Source organism: Solea solea, chromosome 18, assembly GCF_958295425.1.
Source record: "Solea solea chromosome 18, fSolSol10.1, whole genome shotgun sequence".
NCBI lineage: Eukaryota > Metazoa > Chordata > Actinopteri > Pleuronectiformes > Soleidae > Solea > Solea solea.
Window position 1 is genome coordinate 2,671,273 of NC_081151.1, and position 23,739 is coordinate 2,695,011.

The following is a 23,739-nucleotide window of genomic DNA, read 5'->3' on the forward strand; positions in this document are numbered from 1 at the left end:
ATCATGTATTTGATTTAAATCCTTATATTTAATCCATTTATTTTATTAAATGTGAAAAACATGTTGAAAGCAAAATAAAAGAAAATGAAAATTCTGACTTAAAAACGTAAAGTTCTGATCATTATATTGTTCCTATTGGATCAATAAGATCGAAGTAAAGGTTTCGTCCGACAGGTGGCAGTAGAACGCACGAGACATGGGAGGCGTGGTCTTTAGTTTGACTCCACCAATCACGAGCTTCCGGGGTTAGAGTTGAAGGGTTAAATCCAACATGGCCGCCAGCAAACGAGTGCTTTATGTCGGTGAGTTCTTTGATTTCTTCTTATTTTTCACTAAAACTCGCCGCAGTGACGTTGTTTAACTGAGTTTAGCTGACGTTTGAACGTTTGAAGGTTATTAATCTCATTAATCTCGACTTCTCGGGGTCGAAACGTATATAAAGTGAACGTAACGTGAAAACATTCACACAAGGCACCCGGCGAAATACAGCATGTCATAAACTTATTACACTTTTCACAACAGTATGAACTAAACACTCTGGGTTATGTTGGTTGTGTAGTTAAGTTAATGAGAAGGACTAGTTAAGTTAGGCGTACGTAAACGTGTAACTGTGGCGCAGTTTCTCCAAACTCTAAACTGAAACGAGTTTGAAATGACTGTTTAAACAACACTGAAAACCATATTCTGTCTTATCTTATGCACATAGCTATTAAATACTATTTAAAATGTAAATAGTATGTATTTAATAGCTTTGACGGTCTCGTCTGGTCAGTCGGGGGTCAGTCAAGTAAAGAAAAAGCCCAACTCTTTTGGGAAAAGCAACAGTTGCGGTGGACGATATGAGCTCAAATTGATGTATAATATGCTGTAATAATTCCTTTTTTAAAATGTACTCGATTGCCACGTGTGAGCTTTTCCGTCTCTTACTTATTCTGACTTTTATCCATTATTCTGTACAGCACTTTGGTCCACTGTGTTTGTTTGTGCTTTACAAATAAAGTTGGATTGGATCATTTCAAAATATAAGTGGTTGTTTTAATATGCAACAATTAAAAAAACAAACATATTTATGATGCAAAATGAATCTATTAATTTAAAAATTAAAACATATAGAAATGACTTGATCTTCTCAGTAGCACCTGTGCTTCACCTTGTCCACAGCACTGTTTTTATTGTAGTTTCGGTCAATAATGTCAATCGTTCAGCACATTTCCACCTGAGCAGCATCTCCTGCCTCTCACTGACAACAGTACTGTTATTGTGGTTCACACTCTGGTCACATCCTGCCTCCACTTCTGTAATTCTCTTCTATTAGTTTTATCCATAAACTGCAACTGGTCCAAAACTCTGTTGCCCGCATCATCACGTCGCCTTCTTCCATCCAACTCACCCTCACACCCGCTTGTTTGACCACTATAGGGTCGAGAGCCTTCAGTTGATCAGCCCCTCTCCTCTGGAACACTCTCCCTTAAAACACTACAACCTCAGATTCTCTTCAGACAGGCACATTCTCAATAGCTTCAACTTTTCTGCAGTATGTTGTTAGTATTTCTCATGTGTTTTTATACTGTTTTGTTGTATGCTAATTATTACACTATGTATTATTATTGTTATGATCCACCCGCTGTCTTTGAAAAAAATGCCTCTGTTTACATGTTAAAGAAATATAAATGTATTATACAATAAAACATACAATAGAAATAGAAAATATTGACAGAAATGAAAAAGTTACACAGATAATCAGCAACATCAAAAAGGGGGTTTTAATATAAACAGCGTTGTATAATTAAAGCCTGGGTTTTGATCAGAAACAATGATGAATTAAAATTAAATGAATTTAATAAACATCTTTATGGACAGTAAACAGTGAAACATTTAGCAAATCCTTGACAGTTGTTTGGTGTGTGTGTTTCAAAGTGTGTTCGCCCAGTGCACAAGCATTATATTAATATTTAATAATCCTTTCCTATATTGATACTGAAGAAAACAATATCTCAAACACATTATTGCTCAGTCCCAGGGTGCATGTACATTAACACTGTGTGTGTGTGTGTGTGTGTGTGTGTGTGTGTGTGTTTTATCAGGTGGTCTGGCTGAAGAGGTGGATGAGAAGGTGATGCATGCAGCGTTTATCCCCTTTGGAGACATCATAGACATCCAGATACCGCTCGATTATGAGACCGGTAAGAGTCACAGCTCGTACTAACTACTACTGTGTGTGTGATAGTAATGAGTGTACTGTCTCATATCATGTCATGTGACATTAAACACAGAGAGTGAAATGTAAAATGATGTTTTGAATGTGTGTGTTTCTTTTTCCAGAGAAGCACAGGGGGTTTGCTTTCATCGAGTTTGAACTGGCAGAGGTATGTAGAGACTGTAAGAGTCTGTAAGAGTCTGATATCTACCAACATATCACAGTATTCATAGCTAGACCATGAGTAATTCATTGTAAGAATCAAATCAGGACAAAGGTGCATTGTAGAAATTTAACACACACTGTTCACACCTTTTATCTTTGTGTTATCTTAAACTTCTTTTTTGTACAACCACAAACCATAAAACACACAATGTATAAGACAAAGTATGATGGAGTTCAGTTGAAGTTCGGTTGGTAAACAGTGTGGAACGTGTGGAACTGTTTTACTCTCATTATATTGTTCTGTATGAAGCAGGTTCATGGTAGACTGATATAAACATATTCAGTTATTGCACCCAGAGATCCTTTCATGTTGAATAACCATGTCCTCCATCTTCTGTAGGATGCTGCAGCAGCCATTGATAACATGGTGAGTGGATCACATTCCTGCACACACATCAGGGCAGTGACTAACAATTATTTCAATTCATCTGTTGTTTGGTCCATAAAACAGTGTTTCTCAAACCTGTAAATGATGATGTTCTCAAATGTCTTGTTTTGTCCACAAACCAAAATGATTCAGTGTGTGTATGTTACTGTGTTATTTTGAGCAAAGAATCCAGAGAATATTTGCATCTAAGAAGCTGAAAAATCAGAAACCTTGTTTTAATTCTTTAAAAAAAAAACCTCAAACCTCAAAATTATGAGAATATCTGACGATTAATTTAGTATGTTTTACTCTTGTCCTTAAGGCCGTGTTTTGATCCAAAAGATTTAACTGAAAATCAACCTTTTGAAAAAGAAGAAATGTGCTAAATATGGTTTCATTAAATATAAATTTGAGGATGACAATAAATGCGCGTAAACAAATGTATTTAATGCAGAGTCTTGGACTAAATTCACCTACAATCCAAAGAGAACATCAGAGAAAATTTGACTAAAACTAATACACATTTAGACTGAGGAATAAGCAACTTTTGTTAATGTCCATTTTTTTTTACACTTACACAGAATGAGTCTGAGCTTTTTGGACGGACGGTCCGGGTCAACATCGCCAAGCCCATGAGAATCAAAGAAGGTTCTTCTCGACCAGGTGATTATTCATGACTGCTTGAAATTGGTCAATTTAACACATTTTCTAAATGTTTATTAAAGTACTGTATACATGTATTTGTCTTGTATTAGTTTTGTTTGATTGTAAAGCAAAAACACGGGATTGTTTCAAACCAAATACAAATGTGGTTGAAAAATACTCAGAACACAAACGACATCAAAACTGTTGATGGAGGATCTAGGCTGCACCCCTCACTACACAGCGAAGCCAGCTTTAACAACAGTGTTGATAATAGCAGTGTATAGAAGTCTTGACTTTGTCTTGAGAGACTGGAGTTCTGCACTGCAACCTTTCAGGATGATTGTTCAAATTATGTCCCTCACTTTTCTTGCTTTCTACAAATGTGGGTTCACATTAGAGCTGCAACTAACGATTATATTCATAATCGATTCATCTGTCGATTATTTTCTCGATTAATCGAGTCATCGTTTGGTCCATAAAATGTCAAATGTTAAAAAATGTTGATGAGTCTTTGTCAAACGTGTAAATGATGATGTTCTCAAATGTCTTGTTTTTGTCCACAAACCAAAATGATTGACTTTTAAGGATTTCTTTGTTATTTGGAGCAAAGAAATGAAGAAGATATTCACATTTAAGAAGCTGAAACAATCATAAATCTTGTTTTAATCATGAAAAAAGCTTCAAGCTTCACTTGTGTGTAGATATATTAGTTGTGCATGGACACTTAAATCTGATTTTAATCTGATTCTTGACTGCACTTTTCCTCAGTCTGGTCGGATGATGACTGGCTGAAGAAGTTCTCAGGGAAGACGATAGAAGAAGCCGAGGCGGAGGCTGCAGGTGGAGAAACGACCAACACAGAGACGCAGGAGGTGAGAGGGTTTCTTTGTTGACTGTGTTTGTGTATTTGACGCTAACCTCATGAAGGCGTTAACACAATTTGTGTGATCTGTTTTTGCAGGCCGAGCCCCCGGCTAAAAAAGGCAGAGTTAATCCTCAGGTCTACATGGACATTAAGATCGGAAACAAGCCGGCAGGAAGGCTACGCTTCCTTCTGCGGGCTGATATTGTTCCAATGACAGCAGGTGTGAAAGATTATTATTATTTGTGTGCTATTATTAGTTTTATTTCTCTGTGCCAAACTAGAGAAAGAGACCATAAACCTCCTTTTCCTAAAATCCTTGGTAGAAAACTTCCGCTGCCTGTGTACACACGAGAAAGGCTTCGGCTTCAAAGGCAGCAGCTTCCACCGCATCATCCCTCAGTTTATGTGCCAAGGAGGCGACTTCACCAACCACAACGGCACCGGCGGCAAGTCCATCTACGGCAAGAAGTTTGACGACGAGAACTTTGTCCTGAAACACACAGCTCCAGGTGAGCGGGTCGGTCAGCGGTCAGTGGATGATGTTTTTGTTGTTTTGTGTTTTACTGTCGGTGACTGGTGGTCAAACCTCGTCTCTCGTGCTCACAGGACAGCTCTCCATGGCCAACTCCGGGGCAAACAGTAACGGCTCCCAGTTTTTCGTCACCACCGACAAAACGGACTGGCTGGACGGCAAACACGTGGTGTTTGGAGATCTGGTGGAAGGCATGGATGTGGTCCGTGCAATGGAGGTAAACGTTCAAACGATTCCATTTGTCGTAACACATAGAATAAAATGTCTCGTTCCCATGGGTTTAGATGATAGTTAAATAATTTTCTATTTCTATATAATAGAAAATTAACTAAAGTCTGTGTTACAGTGATTAATGAGTTATATTGTGATTAAAATCTTTGTTTTTGCAGGCTCAAGGGACAAAAGATGGGAAACCCAAGCAGAAAGTCATCATTTCAGACTGTGGAGAATATGTGTGAATCAGTAAAAGTAAATTTTTGTGTAAATGTGTGTGAGAGCACGAGTGTGTTCATGTGTCTTTGAACTCACGTCCTCTGCCATGTAAATATTTCAATAAACACAGTTTTTCTACATGTCATACTTTTATAAATCACATGTTGGATTACTTTTTCTTACTCTAGTTACATTTACATTTTACATTATGTGTGTGTGTGTGTGTGTATATATATATATATATATATATATATTTTGTCCTACTAATCATCCTCAAACAAATCCTTAGAACCTTTTTAGATTGTTTTCTCAATATTTGAATATGTTTGGTTAAAATAAGGAGTTTAGGGTTTTTTTGCCAAGAAAAATTTAATTCTTATAGTTAGAAGTCCAAATAACCATTTTAAATCAAGTTCTATCTGTAATCTTGATTTAGTAAAGGAATGAATTGAACTCCAAAAGCTTCTTAACTGATCACAACAATAACAAAACATCTGTATAAGTGTTCACTCCTCTGTTTAACATCTGAGAGATGGATATAGAGCAACATTTGGACATTTGCCATTGCTTATTCTACCAATTTTTTTAGTAAATTAAGTAAAGTCCCTGTTCGTTTTTACTAATGTGCAATAAAAATCTGTATTCTTTCTTTACATTATTATTATTATTATTGTTCATAATAATAATGATAATGATAATAAAACACTACAAGGTCTTGGTGGCAGAATATTGTGTTGATCTAAATCTAAACTGTTTAGAATAAAAGGGTGTGTGTGTGTGTGTGTGTGTGTGTGTGTGCGCTGGAGGAGCGGAGCAGCCACACCTGAGCAGGTCGAGAGCTCTTCACTCTTCTCAGGCAAACAACTCCACCCTCCCTCTCTCTCTCCCCCTCATTCTCTCTCTCTCTCTCTCTCTCTCACTCTGCTGTTGAGAAATCGTCAGATCATCGTCGCACAAGTTTCATCCAAATCCTGTTCCTCCACTTCGACGCTGAACCGCATCGACTGCGTACAAACTTGTGAGTATTTTAAAGTCACTTTGTTAAGTAGTTCCGAGTGTAAAAGTTAAAGTTTAAGTAAAGTGAACGTGTTTGGATTGACTCGCTTTTAGACTTTTCGCTTTTGGATATGCGTAACGCGCGTGCTTGTACACAGTAGTTTGACGCAGCGAGAGTGATTTTTTTTTATTTTTTAATCTCCGCACAAACTCGGTTGTTGTTTCCGAAAGTGTAATAAAACACCAGCGTCGCGTTTGTGCTCGTGTTAAACACACGTTTGTTTGTAAACTCGCGTGTAAAACACGTGATTTCACGCGTTACTAACGCAGATCCTTTGTTCTTTTATACTTGAACATTCTTTCATGGGAGACTTTTTGTTTTTGCTCCACGTTGACAGATTCCTGAAGTCTGCCTGTGTCGTTTCCTCTGAGAAGAGTCTGCCCTGTCTTCCATCAGCAGGAGGGGAAGACAGACTGTGAAGAAACCTCGTCATGAACTGGTCTTTCCTCCAGAGCCTCCTTAGCGGAGTCAACAAGTACTCCACAGCCTTCGGCCGAGTCTGGCTCTCCATCGTCTTCCTCTTCAGGGTCATGGTGTTTGTCGTGGCGGCGGAGAAGGTGTGGGGCGACGAGCAGAAAGACTTCAAGTGCAACACGGTTCAGCCCGGCTGCCACAACGTCTGCTACGACCACTTCTTCCCCGTGTCCCACATCCGCCTGTGGGCGCTGCAGCTCATCTTCGTCACCTGCCCGTCGCTCCTGGTGGTGATGCACGTGGCCTACCGGGACGACAGGGAGCGGAAGAACCGCGAGAAGTACGGCGAGAACTGCCGCCGCCTCTACCAAAACACGGGCAAGAAGCGCGGGGGCCTGTGGTGGACCTACGTCCTCACGCTGGTCTTCAAGATAGGCGTGGACGCCACCTTCGTCTACCTCGTCTACCACATCTACGAGGGCTACGACTTCCCGTCGCTCATCAAGTGCGAGCAGAAGCCGTGTCCCAACAAGGTGGACTGCTTCATCTCCCGGCCCACGGAGAAGAGAATCTTCACGCTCTTCATGGTGGTCACCAGCCTGCTCTGCATCCTGCTCTCGGTGTTTGAGATCGTCTACCTGATCGGCAAACGCCTGCGCGAATGCCTCACCGCCATGCACCACTCACGCAAATCCGTGACCCACACCATGTCCAGTGGGAGCAACTTGATGGAGGCGACCAGCGTGAAGCGGGGGACCACGCCGGAGACGCCGGCGCCCTCATACAGCGTCGCCATATCTTGAGAGGCGGACACAATAAGAGACACAAAGACATGAAGGAGGAAAGACGCTTCTTCTCACTCCACAGGCACGTCTGTCGGAGTCTGAACTACACTGGAGTTCGTTTTGGTCCAGAGTCAAAGACTAAATGTGTCATTGATCTGGAATGTGACCACTGTTTTTGGGATTGATGGGAAAAAGGAGTGAATTTGTGTGATGCAGGGTCAGATTTGGTCTTGATTTCATTGACATGAGTCACTGGGTGGTTTGGAGAGAAGAGTTTCCTAAACACATGTGGTCTCTGCGTAAGAGTTTCCCCTCCGCTCGAGCCCAGCCTTAAACCGCTCAGCGCAGACTCTGCTGTGTCTTTCCTCGTTGCTGTAAATGTTCTGTACTTTCTACATAATTTATGTAAGTGTGAGCGAGCTGTGTTGTATGTGTGTTTACAGGCCTCATGAAGTCTTCATGCAGTTGTTAATAATAACCTCGTAATAAGTGCAGCACGACTGCATGGAGTTGTTGATGTTTTTGATTAAAGATGATTATTTTCCACGATTGACGCACGTTTGTTTTTTCTCCACAACGTTCAGAGAAGGATTTCTTGCTCTGTGGTTTCACAGCGTTCACAGAGTCTTGTTCTGCTTCCACTTTTTCCTCATGTTTTTCTTATAAATCCCACCCTCACCACCACTTACACACATTTCTGTGTTGCTATGCAGCGGTGCCCTCATTGTTTTGGTTGATTGGTACTTAGAGAAGGGTGGAGGAGGAGGAGGAGGAGCCTCCCACTCCCCTCTGATTCATCGGCGCAGACGTGTGGAACCACCCAGTGCAGGAATTCGGAGGTCTTTACAGACCTCTGAATGGATTTATCCACTATTTACACTGCATTGTGCCAGAGGAGAGATGTAGTGAGAGTGGGGAAACAAGGATGTGCATTCAGTAACTGCCGCTGTGCAGAAGAAAGACAGAAGGCACTTCTCAAACAATCATCACCTGGCACTGGGGGTTTTTCACTGGAAACAATGTTGTATCACACCTGTGTACGTATACGTGTACGTGTGTGTGTGCAGAAATGTAACAATACCTGAAAGACTAGATGCCACAGGATGTAAAGGGAAACAGTGTGTTTGTGGACTGGAAACATTCTCCTGAGAGAATGTGAGCCTTCAAGTTTCAAGTATTAACCAAATATGTAATAATATACTTGTGCAGGCTGTAAAAATAAATAATAAGATTAAAAAAAAGCTCCAGGATGTTTGTTACTTTCATTAAGAGACCACTCCCACTTAATGGACGTTGTTATCTGTTTTTGTCCCAGCTCTCTCTCTCTCTCTCTCTGCTCTAGTACATTTCCTTCCTGTCACAGCACCAGCAGAGAAGAGTGTTCCATCTTGTTAGGACTTGTGGCCGAGGCTGAGTCATGGCGTGCATTCCTGCAGGTGTGTCAATGTAGACTGCCTGGACCAGTTCAGCATCTGCAGCCAAAAAGCTCTCTCTCTCTCTCTCTCTCTCTCTCTTCCTCCATTCCTCCCACTCTCTCTGAACACTCCTGTCCTCTATGATGTGATGTCTCTGAATGTTGCACATCAGCCGCCGCTGATACTTCTAACAAAACTCTGAGAGTTGTAACTCGGGCCTGCGAGACTTTGAGTCTCAGTGTGTGATTTGGAGACGTTTTCACAGGAGTTCACGCTCAGATCAGACAGATTCTGCGCTTGTGTAGTGACACTGGTTCGTGTCGATTGGTTTCAAAGTGGCCAAAAAGGAATCTTTGCCTTTAATACGTGATGTAAACACAGGATTCTTGTGATCTGAAAGCAGGCACCAATCTGCAAGATCTGGCAAGTTGTTGACAGTCGGCCAAGCTTTCATAATCCCCAGGCCGGAAGTCATCCGTAAACATTACTAATAATGAGACGTTTCTTTTACAAAAACATACAAATGAAATGTAGACGCGAACTTGAGTGGAGTTGTTGAGGATGAGCTTGGGACTGTTGTCTGAGTCCAGCTTTGTTTTACAAAGGAAAATGGAACACGATACATTCCTTTTTGTGGGTGTGTATAAAACAGAAAACCAGCAGGAAATTAAGCAAAGAGGAACAGAGACATAATTATGTGTTTCCTTCTTCCGTGACCTCTTCACCTTTTTCCACAGCCGACCCCATCAGAGCAGCTCAGGAAATGTGTTGCCAAACACACCTTATAGTCGAGAAAACAAAGAAAAAGGGGGCCGAGGACATGTACGGCACAAATATATTCACCTCAGGGTGTGTCTGCCTGCCTCTTACGTACAATGTACACCACCGAACACTGCGAAACAAGTTCAGACAAAGAGACGTCATCATGGAAACAAGGCACACATAGAACAACACCCCTAAAACTTGTGTCAATAAACAGTAACATACTTCTTTAGATGCCCAGATTGGCACATTCTGGCACAGCAACATAATTATATGGGTTTTATGTGTAGATTTCGTTCTCACACTGAAATTAAAACACTTGGGGAAGCGGTGCAGGGCCTCACTGTGTCTCACTGTGACCCTCATGTTTGCCAGTCCCAGTCTCAGCAGCTGGACACGGTTTATACCTGCTTTATGAAATGGAGAGGACGCGTATTTCAACTGTCTTTGAACACTTGAATGTGGCCATGAAAGAACATGAGAGAGGGAGGTGGAGAAAGAGAGGGAGGGAGAGAGAGAGAGAAAGGGGATCATCTGAGGCTCCAGTTTTTCTGCTTTAACCACACCCACGAGCGCATTTCTCAACACTGCATCCGTCTCTACCTGTCTACACGAGACGAATCTGTGCGTCCACGCACTGAAACCACGTAAAAGCGACAACAGAACCGTTGGAAATACGTGGAAATCGCGCGGCTTTTACACGACCATGGATTAAAAACGTCTCTCGGTGAGTGGAAATAACTCTTTTACATTAACTTTTTTTTTTCTTCTGAGTCTGAGATGAGATAATGTCTTCGCGAATGTCTTAGTCCGCCGCGCTCGAGCCAGTTGAAACCCAGATGTTTTTGTTCGCTCACTTCTCTTCGTCTTCATCTTCATCATCATCAGGTCAGAGTTAGTAGTTGAGTAATTTGACGGTGGTCACAGGCGAGAGACAGCTTTTTGTCGGCCACGAGCCAAACTTGGCCACGAAAACCGAAATGACGCACAGGAGCCGTGCGTAAAAGGCACAGACAGCACCCAGATTCACACGTGCAGTCGATTCAACAGATTTAAAGCAGAATGTTAATATTTTTCACTTTTAGAACATATTCCCATGAGTATATTAAGTAAATGTTTAAAACAAACAGCTTTCAAACACGATTGTTTTGCCTCGAGTTACTCAGTTTCTTTGTTAGAAGTACATAAAAGGCGGGGCTTATTTAAATGATATGCGAGAGATGTAAATGACTGCTTTAGGATTGAAACTAAACTAAACAAATAACAAAAACATGTTGAATTGTTCTTGTCACTAACAGGTTTGAAGAGAAACTGCCACGAGAGACAGAAGCATTTCTTCAGAAGATTCATCTGATTTCCAGCCAAGGACATGGACTGGAAGACCTTCCAAGCTCTTCTCAGTGGGGTGAACAAGTACTCGACAGCGTTCGGGAGAATATGGCTGTCAGTGGTGTTTGTGTTCAGGGTGATGGTGTATGTGGTGGCAGCAGAGAGAGTGTGGGGCGATGAGCAGAAGGACTTTGACTGCAACACGAAGCAGCCGGGCTGCGCCAACGTCTGCTACGACCACTACTTCCCCATCTCCCACATCCGCCTGTGGGCCCTGCAGCTCATCTTCGTCACGTGTCCCTCCTTCATGGTGGTCATGCACGTGGCGTACCGGGACGACCGCGAGCGCAAGTACAGGGCCAAGCATGGGGAGACCGTCAAGCTCTACAACAACACGGGCAAGAAGCACGGCGGCCTGTGGTGGACGTACCTGATCAGCCTCTTTGTAAAAACAGCCATCGAGGTCGTCTTCCTCTACCTGCTCCACTGGGTGTATGACAGCTTCTACCTGCCACGGCTGGTCAAGTGCGAGGTGTCGCCGTGCCCCAACCAGGTGGACTGTTACATCGGTCACCCTACCGAGAAGAAGGTCTTCACCTACTTCATGGTGGGCGCGTCGGCCCTCTGCATCGTCCTGAACATCTGCGAGATCGTTTACCTCATCTCCAAGCGCATCGCGAGGTGCACCAACAAGTTCAAGAGGCGCCATCGCAACGTGGCCGTGCATCACGACGACTACCACGACGACCCGTTCAACACGACAAACCAGCCGTTGCCAACGATCAAAGAGAAGGAGTCGCCGCAGCCCTTCAAGGGCGTCCTGCCGTCATTTCAGCCGGCCACGCTGAAACTGCACGACAAGATTCGGGCCTCGGCTCCCAACCTGTCCTCTATGTCATGATCGAAGCCAAAGCCAGGACAAATATCAGGAGCTCAGCAGTGTTTGGGCTGCAGAGCCTCAAAACAGACTCAGTTCAATGAGCCAAAAACACAGAATGTGTGAGAACCTGGAGGCTGAGTCATCCTTACTGGATTCACTCTGTGGGCCTCTGTGTCCACATCCACAGACTCTTCTGGAGAGCATGAACTTTGGTTTCCAAGTCGACTTCCACAATATTTACAAGTCATTTAGAGCCAAACTGATTTGTTGATAATTACGCGAGGTTCCATTTTTGAATACAATAGCGGTCTCTGCACCTTTTCCATCGTCACAGTTTCACCTCTGTTAGAACATACCAGCGGAGTTTCACTCCGTCTTTGTCGTGATTGGCGTTTTGACACAGGAAGGAAACAATGTCACTCACCAGCCGTAGGGAGGCAGGACACACCTGGCAGAGGTATTCACCCTCCCTGCCCGTGTGTACAGTGGTGTGTCAGGGTGCTTTTGAGTGTAAAGTGTACAGTCCACTCATCTCTTATTTAATTTACTCTCAGATCTCGGACAGTTTTGTCGTCCCAGTGATCTCAAGTTTTCTATGTATGGTAAACACAGCTGCACCGGAGCACGGAGTTATGGCTGTTATTACTTGAAGGTGTGTTAACTGGCCCAAAATGAATAAAACTAAATCACTAATATATCATCAGTTTATCCCTTTATGTTTCCCCTCTTCCACAGACTTTAAAACTCTCTCAGGTTTGTGCTGCACAGCTACGTGTTGTTGTACATATAGACCGCTGACATGCTGTACACAAACTCGCCTCACACCAACGTTGTTGACTTTAAAAATGGGGCGAAGAGGAATGCTGCTGTTCAACTGTGTTGCTGGAGCTGTAGCACAGCGGAGAAACAAACACACACACAACTCAGCCGACTGTTCCGAGTTGTCGTTCCTCCGCTGTGCACATCAGGAGGAAATGTATTTTCCCTGCACTTGTTACTGAACTTGTCATTTTTATAACTTTGAATAAATTAAATTGAACTATACTTCATGTGTTTCCACATTTTGTTTCCATTTAAAAGTAAACGTTTAGATTCATACACAGGAAGTAACAGAAAAAGCTATTTCTCTAAAGACAATACTAAGGCTCGACGAAACACTAATTTCTCACGGAGATGAATTTTCCATTGATGCCAACTCATGACTTAAAACTCTTACACTCCTCTTACACCGTCAGCGTTCACTTATTTCAAATTTCCGTGAATCATCGTGATGAGCGACTTTGTCTCCGTCATGCGTGAACGTCTCTGTTGACGAGGTTTGCAGTTGAGAATCTCAGTCTGCCTGTCGGACTCGTCGGTCGGGTTTCCCTGAGGTGCGGCGTTTTTATCTCCAATCTTTTCAGCAACGAAGTGTAAAAAAAAAAAAATCACTTAAGAGATTGTGTCGAAGATTAGCTCTCACTTAATACTACTTAATATTGTCAACAACAGCTCTGAGGATCAGATACACTTTCTTTTATGAAATGTTTATTTTTAAATTTCACAACGTAGTCGCATATGTACAGGTATATTAAAAATAAATACTTTTAACACAATTCATTCACATTTCATCAACCAGCACAATGCCCCGGGACCGTTGGAACAGAGTAATGATGAAAAATCAAAAATCAAAAACAACACTTCTGTCTTTTCAGACGTGAACAGGTAATTCATCTATTACAGGTGTATTTTCAGTCTTTGAGATTCCGTGACTTGACATAAGGAAGAAGAAAATGGGGTCAGTACCATCCACATATTAAAAAGAATAATATTCTCATTCAGGTATATGATGACAAATCAAAGTTAAAGAGGGGGGGGGGACACACACACATGTGTTACAGTTTACAGATGGCCTGTGCCACTTTGGAGTTGCTCTTCCTGTTCAGGCTCCGGCAGATGAACGCTCCGGCGGTCATTAGCTTGGTGAGGTCCACTCCCTGGTGAGTGACGAGAGGAAATCCGACATTTTAGGAGGCAACTCGCATTCACTAAATAGCTACGACAACTTTTGTTTGTCCACGAGCAAAAGAAAACGTCTAAGGTTTATTTCTTTTACTTCCATCTGAGCCGCACTGCTGCTATGTTTTGCTTTGAAAACTACCATAAACTATACATTTTTAACATGTCTAAGTACTCAATTAAATGCAAAGTAATAGTACAACAATAGTATAACAAATAGATAATAAAGAGAGCTCTATTAATGAAAACCAAGCCACTCCAAAACCTTTCTGTACACATTGTATCCTAGGCTCAACTGGAAATAAAACAAAATGTGGCTTCTCACCGTTTGAATGCCAAGTCCATGCAACATGTAGACGACATCTTCAGTTGCAACATTCCCAGAAGCACCCTGGGCATAGGGACAGCCACCCAGTCCAGCTACTGATGAATCTACCACACTGATTCCCATCTGTACAACAAAGACAACATTTCCCCTCTTTAATTCAATACTGCTCAGCTTTCTATAAATCATACCTTACACTTTATTTTTTGCGTGGCTGACCTGTAAGGCTACAAAAATATTAGCCAGGGCCTGGCCATAGGTATCGTGGCAATGCACCGCCAGAGCACTGACTGGCACCTCTTTGGTCACTGCTGCCAACATCTGAGTCATGCTACCTGGAGTCCCCACTCCGATGGTGTCACCCAGTGAGATCTCGTAGCAGCCCATAGAGTACAAACGCTTTGCTACCTGCAAGACAGAGGCAGACCTTGAGCTTACGTCTAGTAGTAAATTAGTCTTTTTTACGTATTGTAAACAGACATAAAAAAAAAAAAGAACTCACATGTGCCACTTTTTCAGGTGAAACCGTGCCTTCATACGGACATCCAAGAACACACGACACGTATCTGTGACCGCGAACAACGTGAAATATCAGACACATGCAATGATCAAACTGCCGGGGTTTAATGGTTTGTTAAGCTCGTATCCTCGTACCCTCTGACTGGCACACCGGCCTCTTTAGCTGCTTTCATAACCTCGGCGAAGCGCTGCAAACTCTCGTCCACAGAGCAGTTGATGTTCTTCTTACTGAAAAGCTCAGATGCGGCACCAAATATGGCTACCTCTGAAGCTCCCGCCTTCAGCTGTGGTATGTAAAAAGCAAAGAAAAGACAGTTTCAGGGTACGACGGTTAATCTTGAAATGTTGCTAAAATATAATAATGGACACCCACAGCAGTCTGGAATCCCTTGAGGTTGGGGGTGAGGACTGGATAAGAGACTCCGGGTTTTCTACAAATCCCCTTCATCACCTCCACCTGGTCGGCCATCTGACATTGGGCGGGAAAAAAACAAGAACAGAAACCTATTATTGTTGACAGTAAGCGCCCTTTCATTCCTACACACTGTAGTCTCTGAAGCACTTTGCATATGAATAGCTCTGGGACAACAGACTCACCTGTGGGACCCATTTTGGAGACACGAAGCTGGTGGCCTCGATGACTGGCAGTCCCGACTCTGACAACAAGTCAATCAGATTGATTTTTGTCTCGGTGGTCACGAGAGTCTGAAAGCAACAATAACAATGGGGGAGGGGAGACTTTAAAAACACTGAAAACAATATGACTCAGCCCTAGACACACAACCCAGCTGACATGAGACATGCCCTGAAGTGTTATTTAAATAGAAATAAGCATATACATGTGAATATTTACCTTCTCATTCTGAAGACCATCTCTGGGACCGACCTCCACTATTTTCACCTTCTTTGGAAGAACTGAATTAGCTGTGACTCCAGCCTACACACACACACACACACACACAGATGTAGCATTACCTGTCACAGGCTAAAGACAGTCTGTTACTACTTCGCTTACACACAACTGGATAAATAATCACACAACACGTCACTATAAGCTATAACTATAAGTTAAAGCATAACAAAGATTCAAACTCACTGCTTGGACCTTCGCTGCGGAGCTGAACGTCAGGAACTGTTGGCCCATCGCTGAACTGTAGCTGCTTCTGTTGACAAACCGCACGATGGCCGCCATGTTGGTTCAGCCTCCGTCACAGTGACACTTCTTCTCCAGGAGAACCGGTCACTTACATGAGTCTCATACATTGCAAGGGCGCCATCTACCGGCTGCAGGTGGGAACTACATGAAATTGTTGTTTGAATTCACACTCGTCTTGCTTTTTCGTTGTTATTATGCCTCACTTTTATTACATTGTATCCACGTAACTACACCACAAAGTCATAGTTTATTTAGTATGTCCTTCACAATGTGACAAAAATGTCATACTATAGTATGATATTTTTTTACTGATTTTGGACTACATACTAACCTATGACTTTTTTGACTGATTTTGGACGACATACTAACCTATGACTTTTTTGACTGATTTTGAACGACATACTAACCTATGACTTTTTTGACTGATTTTGGACGACATACTAACCTATGACTTTTTTGACTGATTTTGGATGACATACTAACCTATGACCATTTTGACTGATTTTTGACGACATGCTAACCTATGACTTTTTTGACTGATTTTGGACGACATACTATACTATGACTTTTTTGACTGATTTTGAACGACATACTAACCTATGACTTTTTTGACTGATTTTGAACGACATACTAACCTATGACTTTTTTGACTGATTTTGAACGACATACTAACCTATGACCTTTTTGACTGATTTTTGACGACATGCTAACCTATGACTTTTTTGACTGATTTTGGATGACATACTAACCTATGACTTTTTTTGACTGATTTTGAACGACATACTAACCTACGACTTTTTTTAACTGATTTTGAACGACATACTAACCTATGACTTTTTTGACTGATTTTGGATGACATACTAACCTATGACCATTTTGACTGATTTTTGACGACATGCTAACCTATGACTTTTTTGACTGATTTTGGACGACATACTATACTATGACTTTTTTGACTGATTTTTGATGACATACTAACCTATGACTTTTTTGACTCATTTTGAACAAAATACTAACTAACCTATGACTTTTTTGACTGATTTTGGACTACATACTATACTATGACTTTTTTGACAGTTTTTTTACGACATATTAACCTATGACCTTTTTGACTGATTTTGGACGACATACTATACTATGACTTTTTTGACTGATTTTTGATGACATACTAACCTATGACCTTTTTGACTGATTTTTGACGACATGCTAACCTATGACTTTTTTGTTTGATTTTTGATGACATACTAACCTATGACCTTTTTGACGGATTTTTGATGACATACTAACCTATGACTTTTTTGACTCATTTTGAACGACATACTAACCTATGACTCTTTCGACTCATTTTGAACGACTATGACTTTTTTGACTCATTTTGGACGACATACTAACCCATGACTTTTTGGATTGATTTTTGACGACATATTAACCTATGACTTTTTTGACTGATTTTTGACGACATGCTAACCTATGACTTTTTTGACTCATTTTGAACAACATACTAACCTATGACCTTTTTGACTCATTTTGGACGAGAAACTAATCTATGACTTTTTGACCGATTTTGGACGGCATACTAACCTATGACCTTTTTTGACTGATTTTGAATGACATACTAACCTGTGACTTTTTTGACGGATTTTTGATGACATACTAACCTATGACTTTTTTGACTGATTTTGGACGACATACTAACCTATGACTTTTTTGACTGATTTTGGATGACATACTAACCTACGACTTTTTTTAACTGATTTTGAACGACATACTAACCTATGACCTTTTTGACTGATTTTTGCGACATGCTAACCTATGACTTTTTTGATTGATTTTTGATGACATACTAACCTATGACCTTTTTGACGGATTTTTGATGACATACTAACCTATGACTTTTTTGACTCATTTTGAACGACGTACTAACCTAGGACTTTTTTGACTGATTTTTGATGACATACTAACCTATGACTTTTTTGACTGATTTTGAAAGACATACTAACCTATGACCTTTTTTGACTGATTTTGGACGACATACTAACCTATGACCTTTTTGACTGATTTTTGACGACATGCTAACCTATGACTTTTTTGACTGATTTTGGACGACATACTATACTATGACTTTTTTGACTGATTTTTGATGACATACTAACCTATGACTTTTTTGACTGATTTTGGATGACATACTACCCTATGACTTTTTTTAACTGATTTTGAACGACATACTAACCTATGACCTTTTTGACTGATTTTTGAAGACATGCTAACCTATGACTTTTTTGATTGATTTTTGATGACATACTAACCTATGACCTTTTTGACGGATTTTTGATGACATACTAACCTATGACTTTTTTGACTCATTTTGAACGACATACTAACCTATGACTTTTTTGACTCATTTTGAACGACATACTAACCTATGACTCTTTTGACTCATTTTGAACGACTATGACTTTTTTGACTCATTTTGGACGACATACTAACCCATGACTTTTTGGATTGATTTTTGACGACATATTAACCTATGACTTTTTTGACTCATTTTGAACGACTATGACTTTTTTGACTCATTTTGGACGACATACTAACCCATGACTTTTTGGATTGATTTTTGACGACATATTAACCTATGACTTTTTTGACTGATTTTTGACGACATGCTAACCTATGACTTTTTTGACTCATTTTGAACGACATACTAACCTATGACTCTTTCGACTCATTTTGAACGACTATGACTTTTTTGACTCATTTTGGACGACATACTAACCCATGACTTTTTGGATTGATTTTTGACGACATATTAACCTATGACTTTTTTGACTGATTTTTGACGACATGCTAACCTATGACTTTTTTGACTCATTTTGAACAACATACTAACCTATGACCTTTTTGACTCATTTTGGACGAGAAACTAATCTATGACTTTTTGACCGATTTTGGACGGCATACTAACCTATGACCTTTTTTGACTGATTTTGAATGACATACTAACCTGTGACTTTTTTGACGGATTTTTGATGACATACTAATCTATGACTTTTTTGACTGATTTTGGACGACATACTAACCTATGACTTTTTTGACTGATTTTGGATGACATACTAACCTACGACTTTTTTTAACTGATTTTGAACAACATACTAACCTATGACCTTTTTGACTGATTTTTGCGACATGCTAACCTATGACTTTTTTGATTGATTTTTGATGACATACTAACCTATGACCTTTTTGACGGATTTTTGATGACATACTAACCTATGACTTTTTTGACTCATTTTGAACGACATACTAACCTATGACTTTTTTGACTGATTTTTGATGACATACTAACCTATGACTTTTTTGACTGCTTTTGAACGACATACTAACCTATGACCTTTTTTGACTGATTTTGGACGACATACTAACCTATGACCTTTTTGACTGATTTTTGACGACATGCTAACCTATGACTTTTTTGACTGATTTTGGACGACATACTATACTATGACTTTTTTGACTGATTTTTGATGACATACTAACCTATGACTTTTTTGACTGATTTTGGATGACATACTACCCTATGACTTTTTTTAACTGATTTTGAACGACATACTAACCTATGACCTTTTTGACTGATTTTTGACGACATGCTAACCTATGACTTTTTTGATTGATTTTTGATGACATACTAACCTATGACCTTTTTGACGGATTTTTGATGACATACTAACCTATGACTTTTTTGACTCATTTTGAACGACATACTAACCTATGACTTTTTTGACTCATTTTGAACGACATACTAACCTATGACTCTTTTGACTCATTTTGAACGACATACTAACCCATGACTTTTTGGATTGATTTTTGACGACATATTAACCTATGACTTTTTTGACTGATTTTTGACGACATGCTAACCTATGACTTTTTTGACTCATTTTGAACGACATACTAACCTATGACTCTTTCGACTCATTTTGAACGACTATGACTTTTTTGACTCATTTTGGACGACATACTAACCCATGACTTTTTGGATTGATTTTTGACGACATATTAACCTATGACTTTTTTGACTGATTTTTGACGACATGCTAACCTATGACTTTTTTGACTCATTTTGAACAACATACTAACCTATGACCTTTTTGACTCATTTTGGACGAGAAACTAATCTATGACTTTTTGACAGATTTTGGACGGCATACTAACCTATGACCTTTTTTGACTGATTTTGAATGACATACTAACCTGTGACTTTTTTGACGGATTTTTGATGACATACTAATCTACGACTTTTTTTAACTGATTTTGAACAACATACTAACCTATGACTTTTTTGACTGATTTTGAACGACATACTAACCTATGACCTTTTTTGACTGATTTTGGACGACATACTAACCTATGACCTTTTTGACTGATTTTTGACGACATGCTAACCTATGACTTTTTTGACTGATTTTGGACGACATACTATACTATGACTTTTTTGACTGATTTTTGATGACATACTAACCTATGACTTTTTTGACTGATTTTGGATGACATACTACCCTTTGACTTTTTTAAACTGATTTTGAACGACATACTTACCTATGACCTTTTTGACTGATTTTTGACGACATGCTAACCTATGACTTTTTTGATTGATTTTTGATGACATACTAACCTATGACCTTTTTGACGGATTTTTGATGACATACTAACCTATGACTTTTTTGACTCATTTTGAACGACATACTAACCTATGACTTTTTTGACTCATTTTGAACGACATACTAACCTATGACTCTTTTGACTCATTTTGAACGACTATGACTTTTTTGACTCATTTTGGACGACATACTAACCCATGACTTTTTGGATTGATTTTTGACGACATATTAACCTATGACTTTTTTGACTGATTTTTGACGACATGCTAACCTATGACTTTTTTGACTCATTTTGAACAACATACTAACCTATGACCTTTTTGACTCATTTTGGACGAGAAACTAATCTATGAGTTTTTGACCGATTTTGGACGGCATACTAACCTATGACCTTTTTTGACTGATTTTGAATGACATACTAACCTGTGACTTTTTTGACTGATTTTGGACGACATACTAACCTATGACTTTTTTGACTCATTTTGAACGACATACTAACCTATGACTTTTTTGACTGATTTTGGACGACATACTATACTATGACTTTTTTAACTGATTTTTGACGAGATACTAACCTATGACTTTTTTGACTGATTTTGGAGGACATACTAACCTATGACTTTTTTGACTGATTTTGAACGACATACTAACCTATGACTTTTTTGACTGATTTTGGAGGACATACTAACCTATGACTTTTTTGACTGATTTTGAACGACATACTAACCTATGACTTTTTTCACTCATTTTTAACGACATACTAACCTATGACTTTTTTGACTGATTTTTCATGACATACTAACCTGTGACTTTTTTGACTCATTTTGGACGACATACTAACCTATGACCTTTTTGACTGATTTTGGACGACATACTATACTATGACTTTTTTGATTGATTTTGGATGACATACTAACCTATGACCTTTTTGACTGATTTTGGACCACATATGAACACTATGACCTTTTTGACTGATTTTGGAAAAAAGTCATAGGTTAGTATGTCGTCCAAAATCGGTAAATATGTCATAGTATAGCATGTCGTCCAAAATCACCAAAAAAAGTCATAGTATAATATGTCGCCCAAAATCAGTCAAAAAAGTCATAGGTTAGTATGTCGTCCAAAATCAGTCAAAAAAGTCATAGGTTAGTATGTCGTCCAAAATCAGTCAAAAAAGTCATAGGTTAGTATGTCATTCAAAATTAGTCAAAAAAGTCATAGGTTAGTATGTCGTCAAAAATCTGTCAAAAAAGTCATAGGTTAGTATGTCGTCCAAAATGACTCAAAAAAGTCATAGGTTAGCATGTCGTCCAAAATGTGTCAAAAAAGTCATAGGTTAGCATGTCGTCAAAAATCAGTCAAAAAAGTCATAGGTTAGTATGTCGTTCAAAATCAGTCAAAAAAGTCATAGGTTAATATGTCGTTCAAAATCATTCCAAAAAGTCATAGTATAGTATGTCGTCAAAAATCAGTCAAAAAAGTCATAGGTTAGTATGTCGTCAAAAATCAGTCAAAAAAGTCATAGGTTAGCATGTCGTCAAAAATGAGTCAAAAAAGTCATAGTATAGTATGTCGTCCAAAATCAGTCAAAAAAGTCATAGGTTAGTATGTCGTCCAAAATCAGTCAAAAAAGTCATAGGTTAGTATGTTGTCCAAAATCAGTCAAAAAAGTCATAGGTTAATATGTCGTCAAAAATCAATCCAAAAAGTCATGGGTTAGTATGTCGTCCAAAATGAGTCAAAAAAGTCATAGGTTAGTATGTCGTCCAAAATCTGTCAAAAAACTCATAGTTAAGTATGTCGTCCAAAATCAGTCAAAAAGGTCATAGGTTAGTATGTCGTTCAAAATGAGTCAAAAAGGTCATAGGTTCATATGTCTCAAAAAATTGGTCAAAAAAGTCATAGTATAGTATTTTGTTCAAAAATCATAGTCTTCCCTAAAGATGTCTCAGTTACCGTTGAGTGTGGGATTCGAGCCAGTGTCTACTAAAGGAGGATGGCACCCGAAAGGTAGCATGATAAACCTCTCAGCCAACTGAGATGATGGTAAACATACAATTTAATCCACACAAGAGACATAATGTTGTCCAAAATCAGTCAAAAATATTCATAGTATAGTATGTCGTCCAAAATCGGTAAATATGTCATAGTATAGCATGCCGTCCAAAATGAGTCAAAAAAGTCATAGGTTAGCATGTCGTCAAAAATCAGTCAAAAAAGTCATAGGTTAGTATGTCGTTCAAAATCAGTCAAAAAAGTCATAGGTTAATATGTCGTTCAAAATCAATCCAAAAAGTCATAGTATAGTATGTCGTCCAAAATCAGTCAAAAAAGTCATAGGTTAGTATGGCGTCCAAAATCAGTCAAAAAAGTCATAGGTTAGTATGGTGTCCAAAATGAGTCAAAAAAGTCATAGGTTAGTATGTCGTCCAAAATGAGTCAAAAAAGTCATAGGTTAGCATGTCGTCCAAAATCAGTCAAAAAAGTCATAGGTTAGCATGTCGTCAAAAATCAGTCAAAAAAATCATAGTATAGTATGTCGTCCAAAATCAGTCAAAAAAGTCATAGGTTAGTATGTCGTCCAAAATCAGTCAAAAAAGTCATAGGTTAGTATGTTGTCCAAAATCAGTCAAAAAAGTCATAGGTTAATATGTCGTCAAAAATCAATCCAAAAAGTCATGGGTTAGTATGTCGTCCAAAATGAGTCAAAAAAGTCATAGGTTAGTATGTCGTCCAAAATCTGTCAAAAAAGTCATAGTTAATCGTCCAAAATCAGTCAAAAAAGTCATAGGTTAGTATGTCGTCCAAAATCAGTCAAAAAGGTCATAGGTTAGTATGTCGTTCAAAATGAGTCAAAAAGGTCATAGGTTAATATGTCTCAAAAAATTGGTCAAAAAAGTCATAGTATAGTATTTTGTTCAAAAATCATAGTCTTCCCTAAAGATGTCTCAGTTACCGTTGAGTGTGGGATTCGAGCCAGTGTCTACTAAAGGAGGATGGCACCCGAAAGGTAGCATGATAAACCGCTCAGCCAACTGAGATGATGGTAAACATACAATTTAATCCACACAAGAGACATAATGTTGTCCAAAATCAGTCAAAAATATTCATAGTATAGTATGTCGTCCAAAATCGGTAAATATGTCATAGTATAGCATGTCGTCCAAAATCACCAAAAAAA

General features: G+C 39.5%; 4 protein-coding genes across 4 annotated transcripts; 3 read left to right on the forward strand and 1 right to left on the reverse strand.

Moving 5' to 3' along the window:
* Positions 1-233: 233 nt before the first annotated feature.
* On the forward strand, positions 234-5,423 carry ppie (peptidylprolyl isomerase E (cyclophilin E)). Its single transcript, XM_058614548.1, has 10 exons — positions 234-302; positions 2,085-2,183; positions 2,323-2,366; positions 2,763-2,789; positions 3,371-3,452; positions 4,203-4,306; positions 4,396-4,519; positions 4,623-4,808; positions 4,906-5,048; positions 5,221-5,423. Exons 1-10 carry the CDS (start codon positions 272-274, stop codon positions 5,287-5,289), a joined length of 909 nt encoding a protein of 302 aa, XP_058470531.1. The 5' UTR covers positions 234-271; the 3' UTR covers positions 5,290-5,423.
* A 739-nt stretch (positions 5,424-6,162) lies between these two features.
* On the forward strand, positions 6,163-8,065 carry LOC131444303 (gap junction beta-4 protein-like). The gene is made up of 2 exons (XM_058614500.1): positions 6,163-6,281; positions 6,658-8,065. The coding sequence occupies exon 2, from the start codon at positions 6,752-6,754 to the stop codon at positions 7,535-7,537; it is 786 nt and encodes a 261-aa protein (XP_058470483.1). The 5' UTR covers positions 6,163-6,281; positions 6,658-6,751; the 3' UTR covers positions 7,538-8,065.
* A 2,193-nt stretch (positions 8,066-10,258) lies between these two features.
* Positions 10,259-12,949, forward strand: gjb3 (gap junction protein beta 3). The gene is made up of 2 exons (XM_058616370.1): positions 10,259-10,423; positions 10,995-12,949. The coding sequence occupies exon 2, from the start codon at positions 11,066-11,068 to the stop codon at positions 11,924-11,926; it is 861 nt and encodes a 286-aa protein (XP_058472353.1). The 5' UTR covers positions 10,259-10,423; positions 10,995-11,065; the 3' UTR covers positions 11,927-12,949.
* Positions 12,950-13,410: 461 nt separating this feature from the next.
* Positions 13,411-15,979, reverse strand: hmgcl (3-hydroxy-3-methylglutaryl-CoA lyase). The gene is made up of 9 exons (XM_058615510.1): positions 15,844-15,979; positions 15,601-15,684; positions 15,345-15,452; positions 15,121-15,216; positions 14,883-15,031; positions 14,731-14,794; positions 14,448-14,636; positions 14,229-14,354; positions 13,411-13,881 (listed from the first exon to the last, which is right to left on the reverse strand). Exons 1-9 carry the CDS (start codon positions 15,937-15,939, stop codon positions 13,780-13,782), a joined length of 1,014 nt encoding a protein of 337 aa, XP_058471493.1. The 5' UTR covers positions 15,940-15,979; the 3' UTR covers positions 13,411-13,779.
* Between the last annotated feature and the right edge of the window lie 7,760 nt (positions 15,980-23,739).